This window comes from Leucopleurus acutus (assembly GCF_964270905.1).
Source record: "Leucopleurus acutus genome assembly, chromosome: X".
In the NCBI taxonomy this organism is placed as follows: domain Eukaryota; kingdom Metazoa; phylum Chordata; class Mammalia; order Artiodactyla; family Delphinidae; genus Leucopleurus; species Leucopleurus acutus.
In genome coordinates, this window is record NC_139148.1 from 97,174,677 (window position 1) to 97,193,356 (window position 18,680).

At 44.1% G+C, this 18,680-nt stretch overlaps 1 protein-coding gene across 1 annotated transcript in view; it reads right to left on the reverse strand.

The window, feature by feature from the left end:
- TRPC5 (transient receptor potential cation channel subfamily C member 5) overlaps nt 1–18,090 on the reverse strand; it is a gene marked incomplete at both ends in the record, with an annotated part of 134,382 nt that extends 116,292 nt beyond the window's left edge. The window contains one exon of the mRNA XM_082864935.1: nt 17,713–18,090. Within this exon, the coding sequence (XP_082721061.1) occupies nt 17,713–18,090 (378 nt within the window). The remainder of the gene's footprint in view (nt 1–17,712) is intronic.
- Nucleotides 18,091–18,680: the final 590 nt, after the last annotated feature.

The following is an 18,680-nucleotide window of genomic DNA, read 5'->3' on the forward strand; positions in this document are numbered from 1 at the left end:
TCGGACTGAAGCGTTATATGATTGGAGGACGAGCTTGAGAGAGGAGACTGTGTCACACTCATGAAGTAATTATTGAGCCCCACCTTCCTGCTTCTCTCAGTTATCCACACCCGAGGCAAGCCAGGCAACTGGCACCAACCTCCAGAAGCAGAATACTACCTACCGCTCAACAGCTATTTATTTATTTATTTTATTCTTTAAACACAATTAAAAATTGTTAGACTTTTTTTCTCACTAGTTATCTATTTTATACATATTAGTTAGTGTATATATGTCAATCCCAATCTCCCAATTCATCCCACCCCCTCTTTCCCCCCTTGGTGTCCATATGTTTGTTCTCTACATCTGTGTCTCTATTTCTGCCTTGCAAACAGCTTCATCTGTACCATTTTTCTAGATTTCCCATATATGTGTTAGTATACAATATTTGTTTTTTTTCTTTCTGACTGACTTCACTCTGTATGACAGTCTCTAGGTCCATCCACGTCTCTACAAATGACCCAATTTCGTTCCTTTTTATGGCTGAGTAATATTCCATTGTATATATTGTACCACATCTTCTTTATCCATTCGTCTGTTGATGGGCATTTAGGTTGCTTCCATGACCTGGCTATTGTAAATAGTGCTGCAGTGAACAATGGGGGGTGTGTGTCTTTTTGAATTATGGTCTTCTCTGGGTATATGCCCAGTAGTGGGACTGTCAACAGCTATTTAAAATGTGGGCATAGTCCCTGAGGAGGGAGGAAGTTAATTTTTCTTTACATGACTATCCTTGATCTTTTCAGCAAAGGAAACATTATAAGGTCATCAACTATCTTCCATTTTCCAAGTCTCCAAATAGAGGTAAAGCATCTATCTGTAGGGTTGAATTTTGCATATCTGGCCTTGCTGGTTGCCAGAAACACCTCTAGACATTGCCAAACGGTCCTCCTGGGGTGCAAAATTGCCCACAGTTTAGAACCAGTAAAGTGGAATGTAAAGCAGAGGCTTGGTTACACGGCAGCAAGGCAAGGGCTCAGGCATAGCTACCAAAAATACAAGATTCAGAGGGGACCAGCAGCTTAGCTGACTGGGTACTGAAGTGCTGAGCTGCTGGCCTCCAGTTCTGAGAGCCTCTGTGACTAGGAACAGGATTAGTCCCAGAGCCTGTACTAGAAGAGTCACCCACGGGAATGAAGGGTCTTCATCTGGGGGTGGTGGTACTGAAGGGCTACAGTGGCAGGAAACTGGGCAGGTCATTATGGAGATGACCTTTCCATGGCATGGTGCTATGATTCTATTATCTTCAGCACCACTGAAAAGGGGTCAAGGCACATGCATCTCATGGAAGTAACATAGCTCCCTTGGTTATCATCAGAATGGAAACTCCATGAGTTATGGATGTTTTGGGAAAACGTGAGACAAACCAACAATGAACACTCATGGCAGGAAACTTGTTTTATTGGTTGGTACTGCTGGAGGCACCTTGGGGGAGTTTTGTATTTAGGTTCTTTCTTCTTGAACTCTCTACCCGGAATTTCTGAGTGGCTTCTCTCAGAAACACCCATGCAACAAGGAGCCCCTTGCTCTGCAGCAGGGCTTGGCTAGAGCTGGGAAGCCTTTGAGAAAAGAAGCTTGAGCCTGGATAATGCCAAGAAGCTTAAGCTGAACTAGCACAGACATCTCAGCAGGACTCTTTCTTCTTTAGCGGAAAAGCAGGCACCATGACAGCACACATCATAATGAGAAGTTGATTTTTTGGTATTCAACGGCCAGGATTAAATTCCTGGGTCATAGTAATAAATGGGGGCATATTTAAAAAAGAATACGTAACTTTTGATTGACAGGAAAAGTAGCTTAAATCATTTTGTGATTGAAACCGTGACTATCACGTGGACATCATCAAGTGCAAGCAAGATTTTTTTCCAAACACAGTCTTTGACAAAGTTTACTAATATCCATGTAATGCATTTACTCATATATTTTCCCTCTATTACATTTCGAGAGGAAAAACTTAAGAAAAATGCCCCCCCCCCCCCATAATTTCTCCCTCTTTCACACATTACTTTTAATTGTATTCCTTTGAACTGGCAGCTGTGTTGTCAATCGTGCCTTCTGGAGCGGATTGCCTTTTGTTCTTGTCAGAACAGACCAAGTGTTAAAGGAAAGGAGAAGCAGCTTGGTTGCCTCTGGCTGGAGATGGGAGAAGGGAGAGCGACTCTGGGTTTCTAACCCTACTGCTACTGCCTCTTGCCTCTTTTTCTCCCAGTATGCTTGCATGCTAAGTGTGGGCTGCTATCTTCCCTTGAGAACAGTAAGCTATGTGCTGCTCTCTGCTGAATTAAGAAAACATCAGCTATCTTGTCCTTATTTCCCTGAAGTCAAACATGCCCCAAATCTGAAACTTGGAAAGGCAAAGATATTTTCAACGTAAATATGACCTTTCAGGGCTTCCCTGGTGGCGCAGTGGTTGACAGTCCGCCTGCCGATGCAGGGTACACGGGTTCGTGCCCCGGTCAGGGAAGATCCCACGTGCTGCGGAGGGGCTGGGCCCGTGAGCCATGGCCGCTGAGCCTGCGCGTCCGGAGCCTGTGCTCCGCAACGGGAGAGGCCGCAACAGTGAGAGGCCCGCGTACCGCAAAAAAAAAAAAAAACAAAGAAACCCCCACAAAAAACCTTTCAACCACTTGCAAAACATTTCCCTCTCTTTGAAAGACACATGTAACCAGATACCTTAGTGCTGCAAGGAAGTCTTTTCCTCTGTAGCACCTTTTCAGGAATGCAGGCCAGGGCTAAGGGAAAGGAGGCCTTGGAAGGGACAGAGTTCCAAACTAAATTCACTACTGCTTAATTTTCTCCTTCATATTCAGTCAATAGGGGTTAAGAATCTCAAAGAGTGACGGAAAGTTGCAAGAGTGGTAGTGATCAAGGCTCCCAGATGCTTGGTTATTCTACCCCCGATTTCTACTTGGGGAGGAAACAGCACTCAGCTCTTAGAGGGCTTCGCAGACACAGGGGATTGTTTGTCTATTGTCAGAAAAGAGCAGCAAAGTAGATCAGGCATGCAAGGAGGAGGCTTAGTTCCAGCAAACTCTCCTTCATCTGTGGTCTCATGATACTGTTCGTTCATAAACTCGAGACTCTCTGGAGGCCCCAGACACACATTTGAGAAGTTGGGGCAACTGACCCTTGCACAGAATTGTGTTGGGACTTCTTTCATACCTCGCCAAGCTTCCGTTCCATCAAATTAACATGGGGGTGTTGAACTCTTTCAGAGGCTAGAGATTACTATACCATGGATTGGTTGCAGTGACAGAAGAATGACTAGATTGCCACTACGTTTCAATTAATCCTGATGATTCTATGATTATGTGGACCACAGCCAAACAGATATCCACCAGAACTCCAGAGGTTTTATTCTAGAAATGCATCAATGGCATCACTCCCTGTGGAGTTATTAGTGAACTCCCCTGTGGTTTCTGTATATACTGGGGCTCTGTATTCTTGCCTCTCTACTAAACCAGTTATGTGTCAGGCACAGTACCTATTTAATGTGGGTTTATAAAGTAGTTTTAAAACAATTTCAAAACAGTTTTCATTTCTCTCCACTGCTGAAATCATGGTTTTGAAATTGGGTGGCCACATTTCCTTCTTCCCCATCAAACGCTCCTCAGCACCTTTGGGCTGCTCTCTCTAGTATGAAATTCTTTATTGAGAATGCTTTCCTAGGTAGCGATGTGGCACACAGCAGGCTAAGAGGATGTACTCCCTCCTATTCCTTGACTCCGTCTTTGCGGCAGCGGCAGTGGAGGCTGCAGTGGATTCAGTAGCCAACATACAGTTCTTTGTTCGTGTCCAGGAGCTACACGCCCTATAACCGACTAGCCAGGAGACAGCTACTCAGATCAAGGCTCTTGGAGGCTCACTGAAGGGCATCACCCTGGAAAATCAAATGGTGCTCCTGGCAGGCATGCCTATGGAAGCTACCCTTGGCCAGCATGGGGTGGAGACCTTGACCGCCCTGGAAGTAGCTAGCCATGTGCTTGGAGGTAAAGTCCATGATACCCTGGCCTGTGCTGGGAAAGTGAGAAGCAAGACTCTCAAAGTGGCCAAAAAGTATGAAAAGGAGGGGTGGTGAGAGGAGAAGGAGATGCTGATGGGCTGGGTCAGGTGGCAGATGTAGTACAACTGTCGCTTCATCAATGTTGTAGCCACTTTTGGCAAGAAGAAGGGTGTGCCAATGCCAACTCTTAAATCCTTTGTGACACCGTTTTTTTTCCAACAAAGCCACTTGGTGCAGTTAAAAGAATACTTTCCTATATTACAGTTCATTCCCTCTAGGTACAAGATGTGTCCTTGCTCCTCTGACCAGCTTACGGATGCTCAAGGGTCTTTCAGGAAATATTTAAATCTGGTTCTAAAGAAGCAGCTCAGGATTGAGAGTGCTAGCTCAGTGTTCTCGTTAGACCATAGTCTTCGGTCTGGTTGCTAGATTGAATTCTCCAATCCTGAAGACCAAGGGGCATGGAAATGATACTACCACCTGAACTGTTTAGTTGAATCTATTAATTCAGGCTTCCTCCTAGGTAGTTTAAATGTAAAAGTAGTGGGAATGACCAAAGAACGACCTCCAGTTAAAGATAGCTTAGCTCATTCGAGTAGCTGCCCCCAAATAAGACCTATGGCATTTTCTCCCAAGTAAGTTCCAGGATCCAGAGAACACTTTCCATTCTAATCAGACAAGCTATTACCCAGAAAAGCTTAGCAATGACGGCAGAATATGCAAGCCCACTTTGTTGGGCTTCCTGGTTTACAAGTGGGAACCAGCTAATTTAGAAATCAGCAGTCTCTTATTAAAATGATGGAGACTTTAACACTGGAAGAAAGAAATCATGTTCCCAACAGGGAAGGTAGAAAACTAATGACAGCAAGGTCAAGTCAGGGCTTACCACTGTGTACCCCCTCCGTAGGCCAAGGGAAGGCTATTTGGCTAGCAAAAGCTGTGAATTATGACCACATAATAACAGCCAGGGGCTGTTGCTTACAAACTAAATAGGTTTGGTTTTTAAACACAAATGTGTCTTCACATTGGCAAACTCTAGCTAAAACAGCCATATAGACTTTCTTTCCTTCTAACGAAGATACTTAAGCACTAAACTGGAAACTTAAAGATAAAAGAATGACGAAGCATGAATACTCTTTCACCCAAGCTCTCTTACATCAGAGAGAGACACTAAGACATTTAAAGCATCACTTAAAACAACCCTGTACTTTTATGCAGAAAAGTTAAAAGATTTAGAATACAAATGAACTTTGCTCTTTGCTGCAGACTTGCTGTAAAACTCAGGGTAAATCATTGTTTTTTTAATACATCAGGGTGAACCTTTTTAAAGAATGAACAAAGTGCTAATGACCTTAATATACAAAGAGTTTAGACAAACTGTAAGAAAAAGATGGAGATTCTAGTAGAAGAACGGGTTAAAAAATTAACAGTAGATACAATGGAGAAAAGACAGCCTCTTCAATAAGTGGTGCTGGGAAAACTGGACAGCTACACGTAAAAGAATGAAATCAGAACACTCCCCAACACCATACACAAAAAATAAACTCAAAATGGATTAAAGACCTAAATGTGAGTCCAGACACTATAAAACTCTTAGCAGAAAACATAGGCAGAACACTCTATGACATAAATCACAGCAAGATCCTTTTCGACTCACCTCCTAGAGAAATGGAAATAAAACCAAAAATAAACAAATGGGACCTAATGAAACTTCAAAGCTTTTGCACAGCAAAGGAAACCATAAATAAGACCAAAAGACAACCCTCAGAATGGGAGAAAATATTTGCAAATGAGGCAACTGACAAAGGATTAATCTCCAAAATTTACAAGCAGCTCATGCAGCTCAATATTAAAAAAACAACCCAATCCAAAAATGGGCAGAAGACCTAAATAGACATTTCTCCAAAGAAGATATACAGATTGCCAACAAACACATGAAAGGATGCTCAACATCACTAATCATTAGAGAAATGCAAATCCAAACTGCAGTGAGGTATCACCTCATACCAGTCAGAATGGCCATCATCAAGAACTCTACAAACAGTAAATGCTGGAGAGCGTGTGGAGAAAAGGGAACCCTCTTGCCCTGTTGGTGGGAATGTAAATTGATACAGCCAATATGGAGAACAATATGGAGGTTTCCTTAAAAAACTAAAAATAGAACTACCATACGACCCAGCAATCCCACTACTGGGCATATACCCTGAGAAAACCATAATTCAAAAAGATACATGCACCCCAATGTTCATTGCAGCACTATTTACAATAGCCAGGATATGGAAGCAACCTAAATGTCCATCAACAGAGGAATGGATAAAGAAGATGTGGTACATATGTTCAATGGAATATTACTCAGCCATAGAAAGGAACAAAATTGTGCCATTTGCAGAGGCGTGGATGGACCTAGTGGCTGTCATACATAGTGAAGTAAGCCAGAAAGAGGAAAACAAATATCATATAATATTGCTTATATGTGGAATCTAGAAAAATGATACAGATGAACTTATCTGCAAAGCAGAAGTAGAGACACAGATGTAGAGAACAAATGTATGGATACCAAGGGGGGGAAGTGAGTGGTGGGATGAATTGGGAGATTGGGATTGACATATATACACCACTATGTATACAATAGGTAACTAATGAGGACCTACTGTATAGCACAGGGAACTCTACTCAGTGCTCTGTGGTGACCTAAATAGGAAGGATATCCAAAAAAGAGGGGATACATGTATACGTATAGCTGATTCACTTTGCTATACACCAGAAACTAACAGAATATTGTAAAGCAACTATACTCCAATAAAAATTAATTAAAAATTAACAGTTGATTCACAGAAAAATAAAACAAATTATTTATCATATGAAAAGATGTGAAATACCACTTACAATAAAAGAAATTCAAATGTAAAACAATGAGATAGTATTTTTTACCTGTCAGATTGACAGAGATGTTTTAAAATTGATTTTTTTTGCAGTCTGTGATTGCAAGGATGTGAGAAACAGGCAATTTCACATACTGTTGGTAGGAGAACAGTTTGGCAATATATATCAAAATTAAATAATGCACATACTCTGTGATTCCATAATCTTATTACTAGGAATTTACAGATAATAATCACACAAGTGTTCAAAGACATATATACAAGGATATTCATCACAGCATTGTTTAGAAAAACAAAAACCAAAACCTAAATATCCTTGAAACAATTTAAATGTTCATTAATAGAGGACGGGTTAAATAAATAAGGCACATTTATATGATATAATACAGTATTGTCATTAAAAAGAATACAATACATATGCATATCCTCACAGGGAACGATGTCCACAGTGTATTGCTAAGGAAAATAAAACAAGTTGCAGAACATTTGTGAAGAGATGTCTGTGTGTGTGTGTTTGTGTATATTTGTTTCTGCTTGAATATGCATAGAAAATACCTAGGAGGGCGTACCTATATCATTAATAGTGATGACTTGTGAGAGTGGAAATGGGATGTTTTTCTTCACATGCTTTTATACTCTTTTAATTCTTATAGTATTACTTTTATAGAAAAAACTCCAAAATAAACAAATGGATGTGGAGCAGGGTGGTGGTGACCTTGGACCCTGATACTTGAATAATTTCATACCTCAGTTTAAGAGTTAAGAAATAAGGGAGGGGAGAAAGTAAATATGACAAATATTCGTTTTGGTTGGGTAGACAAAGCCCAAACTGTCTTAGACACCAAGTGTCTCAGTGGGGATAGAAGCCTTCCCGCTGCAGGCCCACTAGAACGTGGGGAGACAACTATCTGCCTATTTGATGACGACAGTATGGATTGGAGGATTTCTAGAGGTCATTTTTAGCCCCAAAGTTCTATCCACTATTCTGATACAGATAATGGAGCTGATGATGTCACAAACATCAAATCACTTCAGGTTGCCCTTGAAGAGCAGAGGGGTATTTGGAAATGACACTCTCCAGCTTTAGAGGTATTTTTTATGGGTCATCACTCCCCTTCTCTTGGGGAGGAGGCAAAGGTGGTAGACTCACGAGAGATTCGTCATGGGACCGGCTTCATTTCCTTCTCTGATTTGGATTTCTTTGGAAGGTTCTTTCAATGCCTTTTTAATATCTGGCTCGCAGCCCTCCTTTACTAATGGACAGACAATAGCAATCCACTTGATAGCAAGGTGAACCAGGAAAATTTCCCTCATTCAAGCCCCTGGTAATCATGTGCTGATTACCTTCCCTCTACCGAGGACTTCAGAGGGCTGACATACTTCTTAGAATAGACTGGCTGCTGGAGTGGGGTCACTTAATCCTGCCAGAGGTAACAAAGTGTGCATTTATCGGTAGGTCCCTGAATCTGGGATGGCCCTCACTAAGGTGGCTTTCCTTCTGACTCCAGAGACTTTCTGCCAATACAAAAAACCACTTCCTTCATCCTGTCTTGTCTGGTGGCTTCACTATCCTTCCAATCCTAGGCTCGATTTATCAGTGACAATTCAGCATGGTTTGAGGGGTCATTAACCAACCCTCTTTCCTCAAACTATCAACCCTGTGCCTGTAGTTTGAACTCTATTCTACAGGAAATAAGGAGCAACTGTGGTCGTTTGACTGACGTGATCAGATACCTATGCTCCCACATATACAGCACTTTCTTATCTCTCACAGCATTACACTTCGACTCATTGTATGTTTGCCTCTTCACTTCAATTAAGTTATTCAAAGGGAGTTGGTATCCAACTGGGTGTGGGTGGCTGAAGGAGAGAGTGAAGATGAAGACATCTGCAAGGTTTCAAATCTACATAATTGAAAGGATAAATGGAAGGGTAAAGGTGCTATCACCTGAGAAAGGATACACCGGATGAGGAAGAGGATTTGGAGGGCAAAACGAAGCTGGCACGAGGATTAACAACACAGACTCTGCTGCCAGACTGCCTAGGTTTGAATCCCAGTTTGTCCACTTACTAGCTGTATGAGCTTGGGGAAATCATTTAACCTCTTTGTGCCTTGATGTCCCCATTTGTAAGAATGGATAATAGTATTGGGTTGGCCAAAAATTTCATTCAAGTTTGTCCATAAGATGGTACAGAAAAACCCGAATGAACTGTTTGGCCAATGTAATATCCTGCATCACAGGATGGTTGTGAATATTGAATAAATTAATGTAGGTTTATGTACTGGTGCCTGGCACCTAGTAAGTGCTAAATTAGTGTTTGTTAGTGTTTGACACAGGGAATTTCAATGTTTGAGGTACATTTAAAATGTATTCTGAAATTTTGAAAATAAATTATGGATCTTCTGATAGATATTGGGCTAGAAAAGGAAAAGTCACAGAACTCTGGACAGCATGGATATTGAAGCAAGAGAAAAGATAAAGATTTTACAAAAGAGACTAAGAGGCAGTGGTCAGAGAGGGAGGAGGAATCAGGTAGCCTTGATATCCTGGAATCCAAGAGAGTTGTCAACCAATGAGATTAAAATGGGACACAGACATTGTACCCGTGATTATGGGGAGGTGTTGGAAGAGAGGAGAGAGAGAGTACCATTTGGGGAAGAAGATAGATAAAAGGAGAGAGAGTCAAAGATCAATATGGTCAGCTCCTCACAAATATTTTTTGAGGGGCAGACCTGTCCAAAAGGCCCCTGGGTGATCAGTGGGTCCAGCTTCTTTCTTTCATCCCACATCACTCCTCTCTGTCCCAACTGCCAATCAGAGGACCAGTAGCAACCAGCTGGGATAGTGGAGAGTGTTCACCAAGGTCCCACCTAAGGAGCTGCTCAGCCGGTGGCCATACACTCATTCTCCTTTACTACAACTGGGATCAGAGGATAAAGAGGGAGGGCAGATGAGCACAGGAGCCCAAGAACTACTGTTTCTGATAAGACTCAGGGCCCACCTCACCCAGTGTCCTGACTCTGAGTCGGGTATCTGGGGCCTTCCTCCATGAGGTTAACCTCATGAGGGTAACAAGAGTCCCAGGCATTGCTTTCATCACCAGCCCTTCACTCCAGCACCTACTGTGAACAGGCCACCATCATTCCCACTACCCACGTCATTGCTCATTCACTTCCATCTGACAAATGTCCCGTCCCCTTCTTTCTTCCTTTCCAGCTCAAAGTTTATTTCTTTTCTCAAATATTCCTCCCCTGAAAGCTCTTTGTCTACTTGTAACCAGAGTGGCCTTCTATATTGTCCACATCACACGTTTTGGATAATGTAACACATATTTCCTTGCACCGTTCTATTTCTGTCCCATGTTTGTTGTTGGCATATGGAAAGGAATCAGTACAAGGCAACATTTGGTGCTCTGGGGTAGGACAGCTGGAAGGAGAGATGGGAGGAGAGTGCTGAGTTTTGCACTGATATTTCACACTTGAACGGAGTTTGCAACAAGAACCATAAGTTGAAAAAAACCAATATGATGAGCAGCCTGGGGTGAAAAGGAGACAGAAGATGGCTGTCCTCTACATAACTGCGCATGTGAGGTGAAGGAGGAGGGGGTCTGTTATACACAGCTGCGATCCACCTACCCAGAGGAGAGGAGAACAGGAAACTCCCTAACTGGACATGTGTATGTGGGTCAGGGCCGTATACAACCATAAGCATGAGGCTACAGAAAGGAAGCCCTGTGCTGGTGGGAACCCTGAAGGGGGAGGGGGGGGTCAGTCATGGCTAAAAAACCTCATGTGTTTTTATTTAGTGACCTGCTTTTGAGATTATCTCATAGTCTCCTCCTTGTGAAGTATTATGCAGCTAGCTCCCTTGGTCTACTTGGGACCAAGTTTAAATAATTACATTTTTCTTTCTGAAAGGTAAGCATCACTAGCTTAGGTTTTTTGTGTCCCTTGGGAGCACAGGAGGCCAGGCCCACTGAGGGGGCGGACTGGTTGGACAGCCTGTGCATGTCTTTTCTCCCCATGAGACTATCAATGTCTTGAGCACACTCACTGTATCTTTCGTTTTTATCATGAGGCATATGATTAGTACTCACACATCCTTAGAAAACTGAACAGAACGAATCATTTGCTGGAACTTTGTTATGAATGAGTTCTTTTAGGTAGACACTACTTGTAGTTGCTTTGTTGATTTTCAGCTTTGTCGTAAGTGTTACTGCTTCTGATGATTCCTCAGAGGCAGTGTGGGGTGGTAGAAATAGTGGCTCGGGAGACAGGAAGCATTTGTGCCAGTTCGAGCTCGGCTGAGCGACCCTGGACATGTCATTTCAGACCAAATGATCTCTAGACCCTATGATTCTGCTCTGTGAGTGAAGCAGCCCATGTCTACAAAAAGTCAGCCCAGGTACAGGAGAGGAGAGAATTCACTTTATCAGTTTGGCCAATACGATGCCGTGCGGTCATTCTGACATTTTCTTCCAATGAAGTGGCTGATTTATTTTCTTGACTTGATTGACACAACCCATGTTTTTGGCCTAGAACTTTGACTTTGGAACGAAACTCATAGAATCAAAGCTGTGACTCAGATTATTATAGCGATAAATACCTATTGTTATATTGGGCAATTCAGGTAACAAAGACGTAATAATATTTTGTATTAATTCTAATGATATGAGTATCATTATTGAATGCTATGTGCCACAAATTATGCCAAATGTTAAAAAATAATTCTCATTTAAACCTCGCAACCACTTATGATGTAGGTAATATTAACCCCATTATACAGATAAGGAAACTGATGCTCAATCAGGGCAAACAACTTTCCTAAGGTCATGCAGTCTGAACTCTTAGCCACTATGTGCTAGTGGGTGCTTAATACATATTTAAAAATGAATAAATGAGATTAGCCAGCAGGAGTTCTCAGCATGGCTTCAACTAGTAGGAACAGGAACAGTACTGCCTCCCATGTATTATTCACTATGTCAGGCACCCGTTCTAAGTAATATACATGGATTATTTCATTTCATTTTCACTAGAACTCTATGAGGTAGGCTCCATTATTGTTGACATTTACAGATGAAGAAACTGAGGTTTGGAGAGATTAAGTGACGTGTGCAAGGAAGCACATCTACTAAAACTGCTAAGACTCCAAAGTCTCTGTTCTTTCTACTACTCCAGGCTGCCTGTAAATAGAGTGACTTGTGCAGTTCTGTTCTTTACTTTCTGCTCTCCTGCTGAGTCCTTGAGATTTATAGGCTAGACACTGTAGGCCCCTTTTGTTGCACCAGTCACCTTTTCCTAGGCCCTCAGTGTCCCCTCTACACTGTGCCATCTCTCCCTGGGACCAAGGATCAGATAGGGGAAGGGGTAAGTGGAGTGCTTTGTTGCTGATTTTCTGCAATCTCAACGCAAACACTTATCGGTGTTGTTGAGACTTAATCTCGCTAGCTCATCTGTGAGACCAATTTTAATTTGGAGCCATCTGCCACAGACAAATGAGTAATTACGGCAGAGCCCAGAGGGGCGGGACATGGGGAGAAGGCTGGCTTAGCCTCTTGCCACCTCCCTGCATTGACGCAAGTGACCAAGAAAGAAAATGCCTTGGGTGGGCTGTTGATGCCGAGGCCCGCAGCTCTACCTCCCTGTTGCTCAAATCCTTAGACTCCAGTGAACAAGGAGGGATGAATGTGGGGTCATGGCAGGAGAAGAGGCTCTCCCCGTCACCGTACTGGCGGTGCCTTGTGGTGAGCACCACTTACCAGCTGGGCTCTCCACACACTATGACAGGCCAAGTCAAACTGATGGAGTGGAGCTGAAGATAATAGTCATTGAACTCTGTCTAGCATTAACTTCTGTTGCAGAAGACTTTACTATATCTTTACCTTACTTCTTCCTCACAACAGCCCTCTATATTAGGTAGGGGTGGGCATTGTGAGCTTCGTTTTATAGATGAGGAAATTGAGTTGTAGTGTGATTCTATAACTGGACACTTGTAAAAGACCTTATGACTTGCCCAAGGTCACCCTGTTAGCTACAAGCTGGCTAGCACCTCAAACTCCAAATTAGAGTTTGTCATTCTGTCTTCTAGACCAGTGGTTTTCCAGTTATGCTTTCTTCTCAGGGCCAAGGAGTTATGGGTGTGTGTGTGTGTGTGTGTGTGTGAAGAAGTGGGGCTTTTGGCCCTGACCTGCACTTAAACTAGGGCAGCTCTGCTTGGGTCTGTTTTTTTACGTCTCCGTAGGATTTCATTTAATGAGAGACTCCGCTACTGACAATGTTTGAAAACTACTTGTCTAGGCTAGTATTTCTCATCGAGAGTGTAGTGGGTTGAACTGTATCCCCACAAAAGATATGTTCAAGTCTTGACACCTGGTACCTGTGAATGTGACCTTATATGGAAAAAGGGTCTTTGCAGATGTAATCAAGTTGAAATGAGTTAGTCCTGGATTAGGGCGGGCCCTAAATCAAACAGCTGGTGTCTTTATAAGAGACAGGAGAGGGAGATTTGGACACAACCACACAGATGAAAGGCACAGAGGAGAACCCCATATAATGACGGAGGCAGAGAATGAAGTGACGCAGCTACAAGCCAGGCATGGAACAGATTCTTAGAGCCTCCAGAAGGAACCAGGCCCGTCAACACCTGCATTTCGGGCTTCTGGCCTCTTGAACTGTGAGAATACATTTCTTTTAAGCCACCCCGTTCGCCGTACTTTGTTATGGCAGCCCTAGGAGATGAATACAGAGAGTCACATAGACCTCTTACCTAGAAACGGGTTGGGGGTGGGCTTATTAACATGCTGATTCCAGGCCCAAACCCCAAGATTCTAATTCTGTAGGTATGGATTGGGGCTCAGGAATCTGTATTTAGACAAGTTCTCCATATGCACAAAGCTTCATCTTTGAGCTGGTTTTGACCATAGACAGACACAAGACTCCTCTCTGGATTGGAGCTGGATTTGCGCCCCCTGCTGACGATGCTCCTCTAGTGGTTCCAAGAGTCAGTGGGCCAAAGGCGGTAGGTTTCATGGACAAGCAATAGGCTGGTATTAAACCTTCTGTAGTCCAAAATTTTTTGAGAGACTACAGAGAATAATGAGAACTATTTGAGTGTTTTCCCCAAGGAATCACAAATCCCACAGGTGGCCAACATCTAACCCTAAGGAAATAGGCTGTAGTGGTTAGGGAGTGGGTGCTTCCAAGAGGGTCGGTTTTCTGGAGTAGCAAGAAGACCACAGAATAACACACACGTGCACACACGCACGGAGTCTTCTACTTGTTGTCTGGTGCAGGAAATTCTATCTGGTAGAGCATCACCCTTTTTACTTTAAGATTTGGTACCTATTAAAAATGCAGGTGTCCATGTGAGTGAAGATACTTGAAGCCAGGGTCAGCCATGTACACCCAGCCTCCAGTCTTTATCTGAGAGCAGTTTTGATAGGCCAGAAGAGGAGGAAAAGCATGATGGGCTGGGGTAAGGGTACGGCAGAGGGGGTCTTACTGCCAACCTGAAGCCAAACTCCTTGCTCAATAAAGCCAAAGAGGGGACTAGTTTAGCCACCCAAGATGGATGGAGGTCAGCTGTGCCCAATCCTTTGGCGAGCTGGGGGAGGGCCTCCATGAAAAGGGACAGGTGTTTGGATTCTGTGTGTGTGAAGAGTGCCTTCCTGGGAGTAGCCTGCCCAGCTGGACCCAAGGTCCTTCAGGAGTCCTGTGTTTGCTCACATCCCTGACTGCTCCCAGGTAAACAAATCTTGTTTCTATCTCCCAGAGAGGCAGGGCTCCAGCACTGTGGCAGCCTGTTGTTATAGTTACTGATATATGACTTACCACAGCAATTGTCAGAGCAATGGAAGAAAATGCAATTTAGTAGCGGCCGGTGGTGGAGTTTAGGAGAGAGGAGAGAGGAGAAAGGGAGGAGAAGGCTGCTGAAGAGACTTCAGTATGATGTACGGTGGACAAAGGAGGCAGTGAGTCTGAAAGGCCCTTGGTGAAAAACAGCCTGTCCCCAGTAGCTTCACCCAGGTTTCATCTGCCCGACATTCTACCAGTGGTGCTTCATGTGAGGTAAGCACTGCTTCTATCCAGGGGAGGTCATGCCTTAGATTGTACTTTTGAGTGACTTTACCTGGCGCCTTTCTTCCTCGGGGTTTGCCAGAGCAATGGGGAAAGATGGGAGAAAGGGTTGGCCATCAAATAAGGACTTGGCCTACTTTCAAAACTCAGATAGGGCTGCCATTGCTAGTCCCATCTTTGCAAATTTCCTCTCTGCTCTCCCCTCTTTCAAAACAGTTATGAAGCTAAATGGGATTGAATATGAAAGTCCAGGATGTCTTGTTCAAGCAGCTAGCTATGTGCTTTTCTGGGAGATACACTTGACTCCTTCTTGTTCATCAGCAAGAATTTATCACCCATTATATACTAGGCGCTGGGTCAGGTGCTGATGGGGGATGCATGGAAACAGTTGGCCATTAGAGTATGCTTCACATTTAAGAAACAATCTAGTTACAGAGACTAAACATTTATACAAGTAAGGCTGACCGGTAGTATGTATTAGTGTGTGACTGGTGTCAAGTGAAGGGTAGAGCCAATGGCTACATAATCTGAGGTGGACAAGATCATGGAGCAGAGTAGCTGGGTAAGCCTTAGTTCAGATTAGCACATGAAATCACTCAGACACTTAGCAGGGCTCTAGGGAAAAGGGGCCCAGAACAAATCAGTTGTGATGGGGATGGAGACGTGGCCTGGGTAGGGAACATGCTTACACCTCTCTGCTTAGCTATATATCCAAATCCTATAGGCATGTCCTTTCCAGAGAGGTCATCCATCCTCCACTCATCTATCCTGTCTCGGAACTCCTGTGCTGGGAGTTCTCAGACTTAACTCAGACTTCCAGGAGAGCAGGATAGCCTAGTGGTTAAGCGGGTGGGGTTAGGAGCTAGGCTGCCTGGGTTTGAATTCTGGCTCTGACATTTATTGTGACCTTGAATAACTGACTTAACCATCCAGTGGCTCAATTTGTCTCATCAGTGTCATGGGGACAGTAATAATAGTGCCTGCCTAACGGAGTAGCTGAGAGGATTAAATCGTGTAAAATGCTTAGCACAGTGCGGATGCATACTATTCATTCATAAAATAAATATTTACTGAGTGCCTTTGCTATTGCAGGCACTTTCCCAGTGCTGGGATACAGCAGTGAAGAAGAGAGATAAGGTCTCTTCTCTCTTGGCACTGTGTTAAATGTTGATTCAGGCCCTTTACCCAAGGAACTTTTAACCTAGTACCTTGCTTTCTGCTCTATCAATTCCAATTCCTAGTCTGCGAGTTATCAGCTAGCTTATTTTCATTCCTTCTTGTTTAACTAGGCAAGTATTAAAGCTATTAATTCCCTTTAAACCCAGCTTTGGTCATGTCCCATACGATTTGATGTTGAATGTTTTCATTATCGGTATTTTTTAAGCACTTTGCAATTTTGGTTTTGGTTTGTACTATTTCTACTTTTTCATGTATTGTGGTATTCCATGTTTGATGACTGTATTTTCTTTGTTCCTACTACATGCGCCTACTGTGCTCCAAAGGAAGAGAGACAGTGGAGACCCGTCTAACTTGAGGGGTTTAGAAGGGACTAAGGGGGAGACAGGACTAGAAAAGACCATTAATGAAGGGTGTTCAGTGCTAGGCTTCATGGGCTGGTTTCTCTTCTAATGAAGAGACATTGGAGTCACTGAAAGGATGGACAGGAATGACAGGATTGTTATGCAATCCGGGAAAGAATAAGCCAGTATCATTGTTCAGGATGGCTTGAGAGAAAGAAAGAGGCTAGAGGCAGGGAGTCCAGATAGAAGTTCTCATGTTAGTTTAGGACAGGGATTCTCAAACCCGAGTGGGCATCACGGTACCCTGGAGGGCTTGCTGAGACACAGCTTGCCGCGCCCCACCCCCAGAGTGTCTGATTCAGTCAGTCTGTGGTGGGGACGGAGACTTCTGCATTTTCTAACAAGTTCCCCTGGTGATGTTAATGCTGCTGGCCCAAGAACCACACTTTGAGAATCACTCATGTAGGGGAGAGACGATGAGAAGCAGAGATGCAGTGGTGGGAGCTGGGCTAGAGAGGAAAGAACGTATGTATCAATACAAGATATTGGGAAGGAAGAACTCGCAGGGCTTGGGGATGGAGCATGGAGACAGGGCAGAGGAAGGACTCGAAGATGACTCCAGCGTGTTAAACCTAGGTGCCTCAGAGGACAGGAGAATCACAGAGGCAAACCCCTGAACGTCTGAGGGTGGAATGCATTCACGTGAGTGGAACTGGAGAGGTGTGTAGGCCCCTGTATCCATTTGCATCTGTGCCGTGGCACTCAAGTTGAAAGGCCTCCTGTCCTTCTTCAGGAGAGAGTGGGTGAGCAAGGGAAAGCTCAGGTCTGTGTTTGGTTTCTCCTTGTCCCCCCTTTCAGTGAGGAAGGAAATGAAGATGTGGGGCAGGGGGTAGGGAGGGTAGAAGGAGCTTGACTGTTCTGGAAACAGAGAAGATGCTTTTAGGTCGAGTGTTGAAGGTATATGGGCAAGTACTAATAAGGAAAAAGCAAATGAGTAAAACTCAGTGTGGGCCATGCGGGGTAGTTCTAAGATCCCACCTGAGATCACTGATGCTATTCTTGAGAGCAGAGGGCTGCCATGATAGGGCTTCTCAACTGCAGCCCGCCTATAACCTTCCTTAGTTTCAAGGCTTCTGACCCTGCGGTGCTCTGTTGTCCCTGGCTACCTCCCCGGCTGTAGGGGCTTCTTACCTGCTTCTCTCCACTGGGCCGCCTGTAGCTGAGCAGAAGCTCCACAGCGCCCACCACTTCCTTGCGGATGGCGTAGAGCAATGCGTCACCGACGTACACGCTGTGGTTCAGCAGTAGCTCCATGATCTCCAGGTTCTCATTCTCAATGGCGATGAGCAGGGCGCTCCGGCCCAGTGGGTCCATGCAGTTGATGTTGACATTGTAGTAGATCTCGGCCTCCTGGAGGGCCTGCTTCACAGTGGCGTAGTCCCCCTTCTCCACGGCACTGAGGAAGGCCTTCTCCTCTGCGGAGAGCTCCGTCTCAGCCCTCACAATTTGCAGGGGGATTCGGTCTCTGTAGGGTGAGTAGTTGACCCTTTTGTAGTACAGCTGGGCCATGGTTCATAGCAATTTAGAAACCTGAATGAGGAGAGAGAGGGAGACCAAAGATATTCTTAGATACCTGCAGGTCTCAAGTGGCCAGTTATGGAGGCAGCCTTGCTAATGACTTGGAAAATCCTCACCTGTTTTAAAGCCACAATCTTTCTCCTCTTGCAAAGGAGCATAGCAGAAAAAGCCCTGGCTTCTGGGTCAGAAAGACATGGGTTCAAATCCTGGCTTTACCAGGTCTGTGACCTTAGGTAAGTTACTCAAGCTCACGGTGTTTCAGTTTGTTATTATTAAGCTTATCGATATTAATAATACTAATTGTGCCAGGCTCCACACTAAACACTAATTCCCACCTCAAGGCTACTGTGGGAGTTAAATGAGACAATGACTGATTAAAGCAACTGGCCCAGAGGAAGCCTCCTGAGACATGGCACAAGTTAGTTTCTTCCTTCCCTTCTGCTGTCTGGAAATACTCGTGATATTACTTCTGACTGGTGATGCAAAGTTGGACCTCATCTTTGGCCAGTTTCCTTTGGACCCCGGGCCTGTGGGCCTGTGCTAGTTTGTAGGATTACATTTGCAGCTGCCCCAGATGCAGA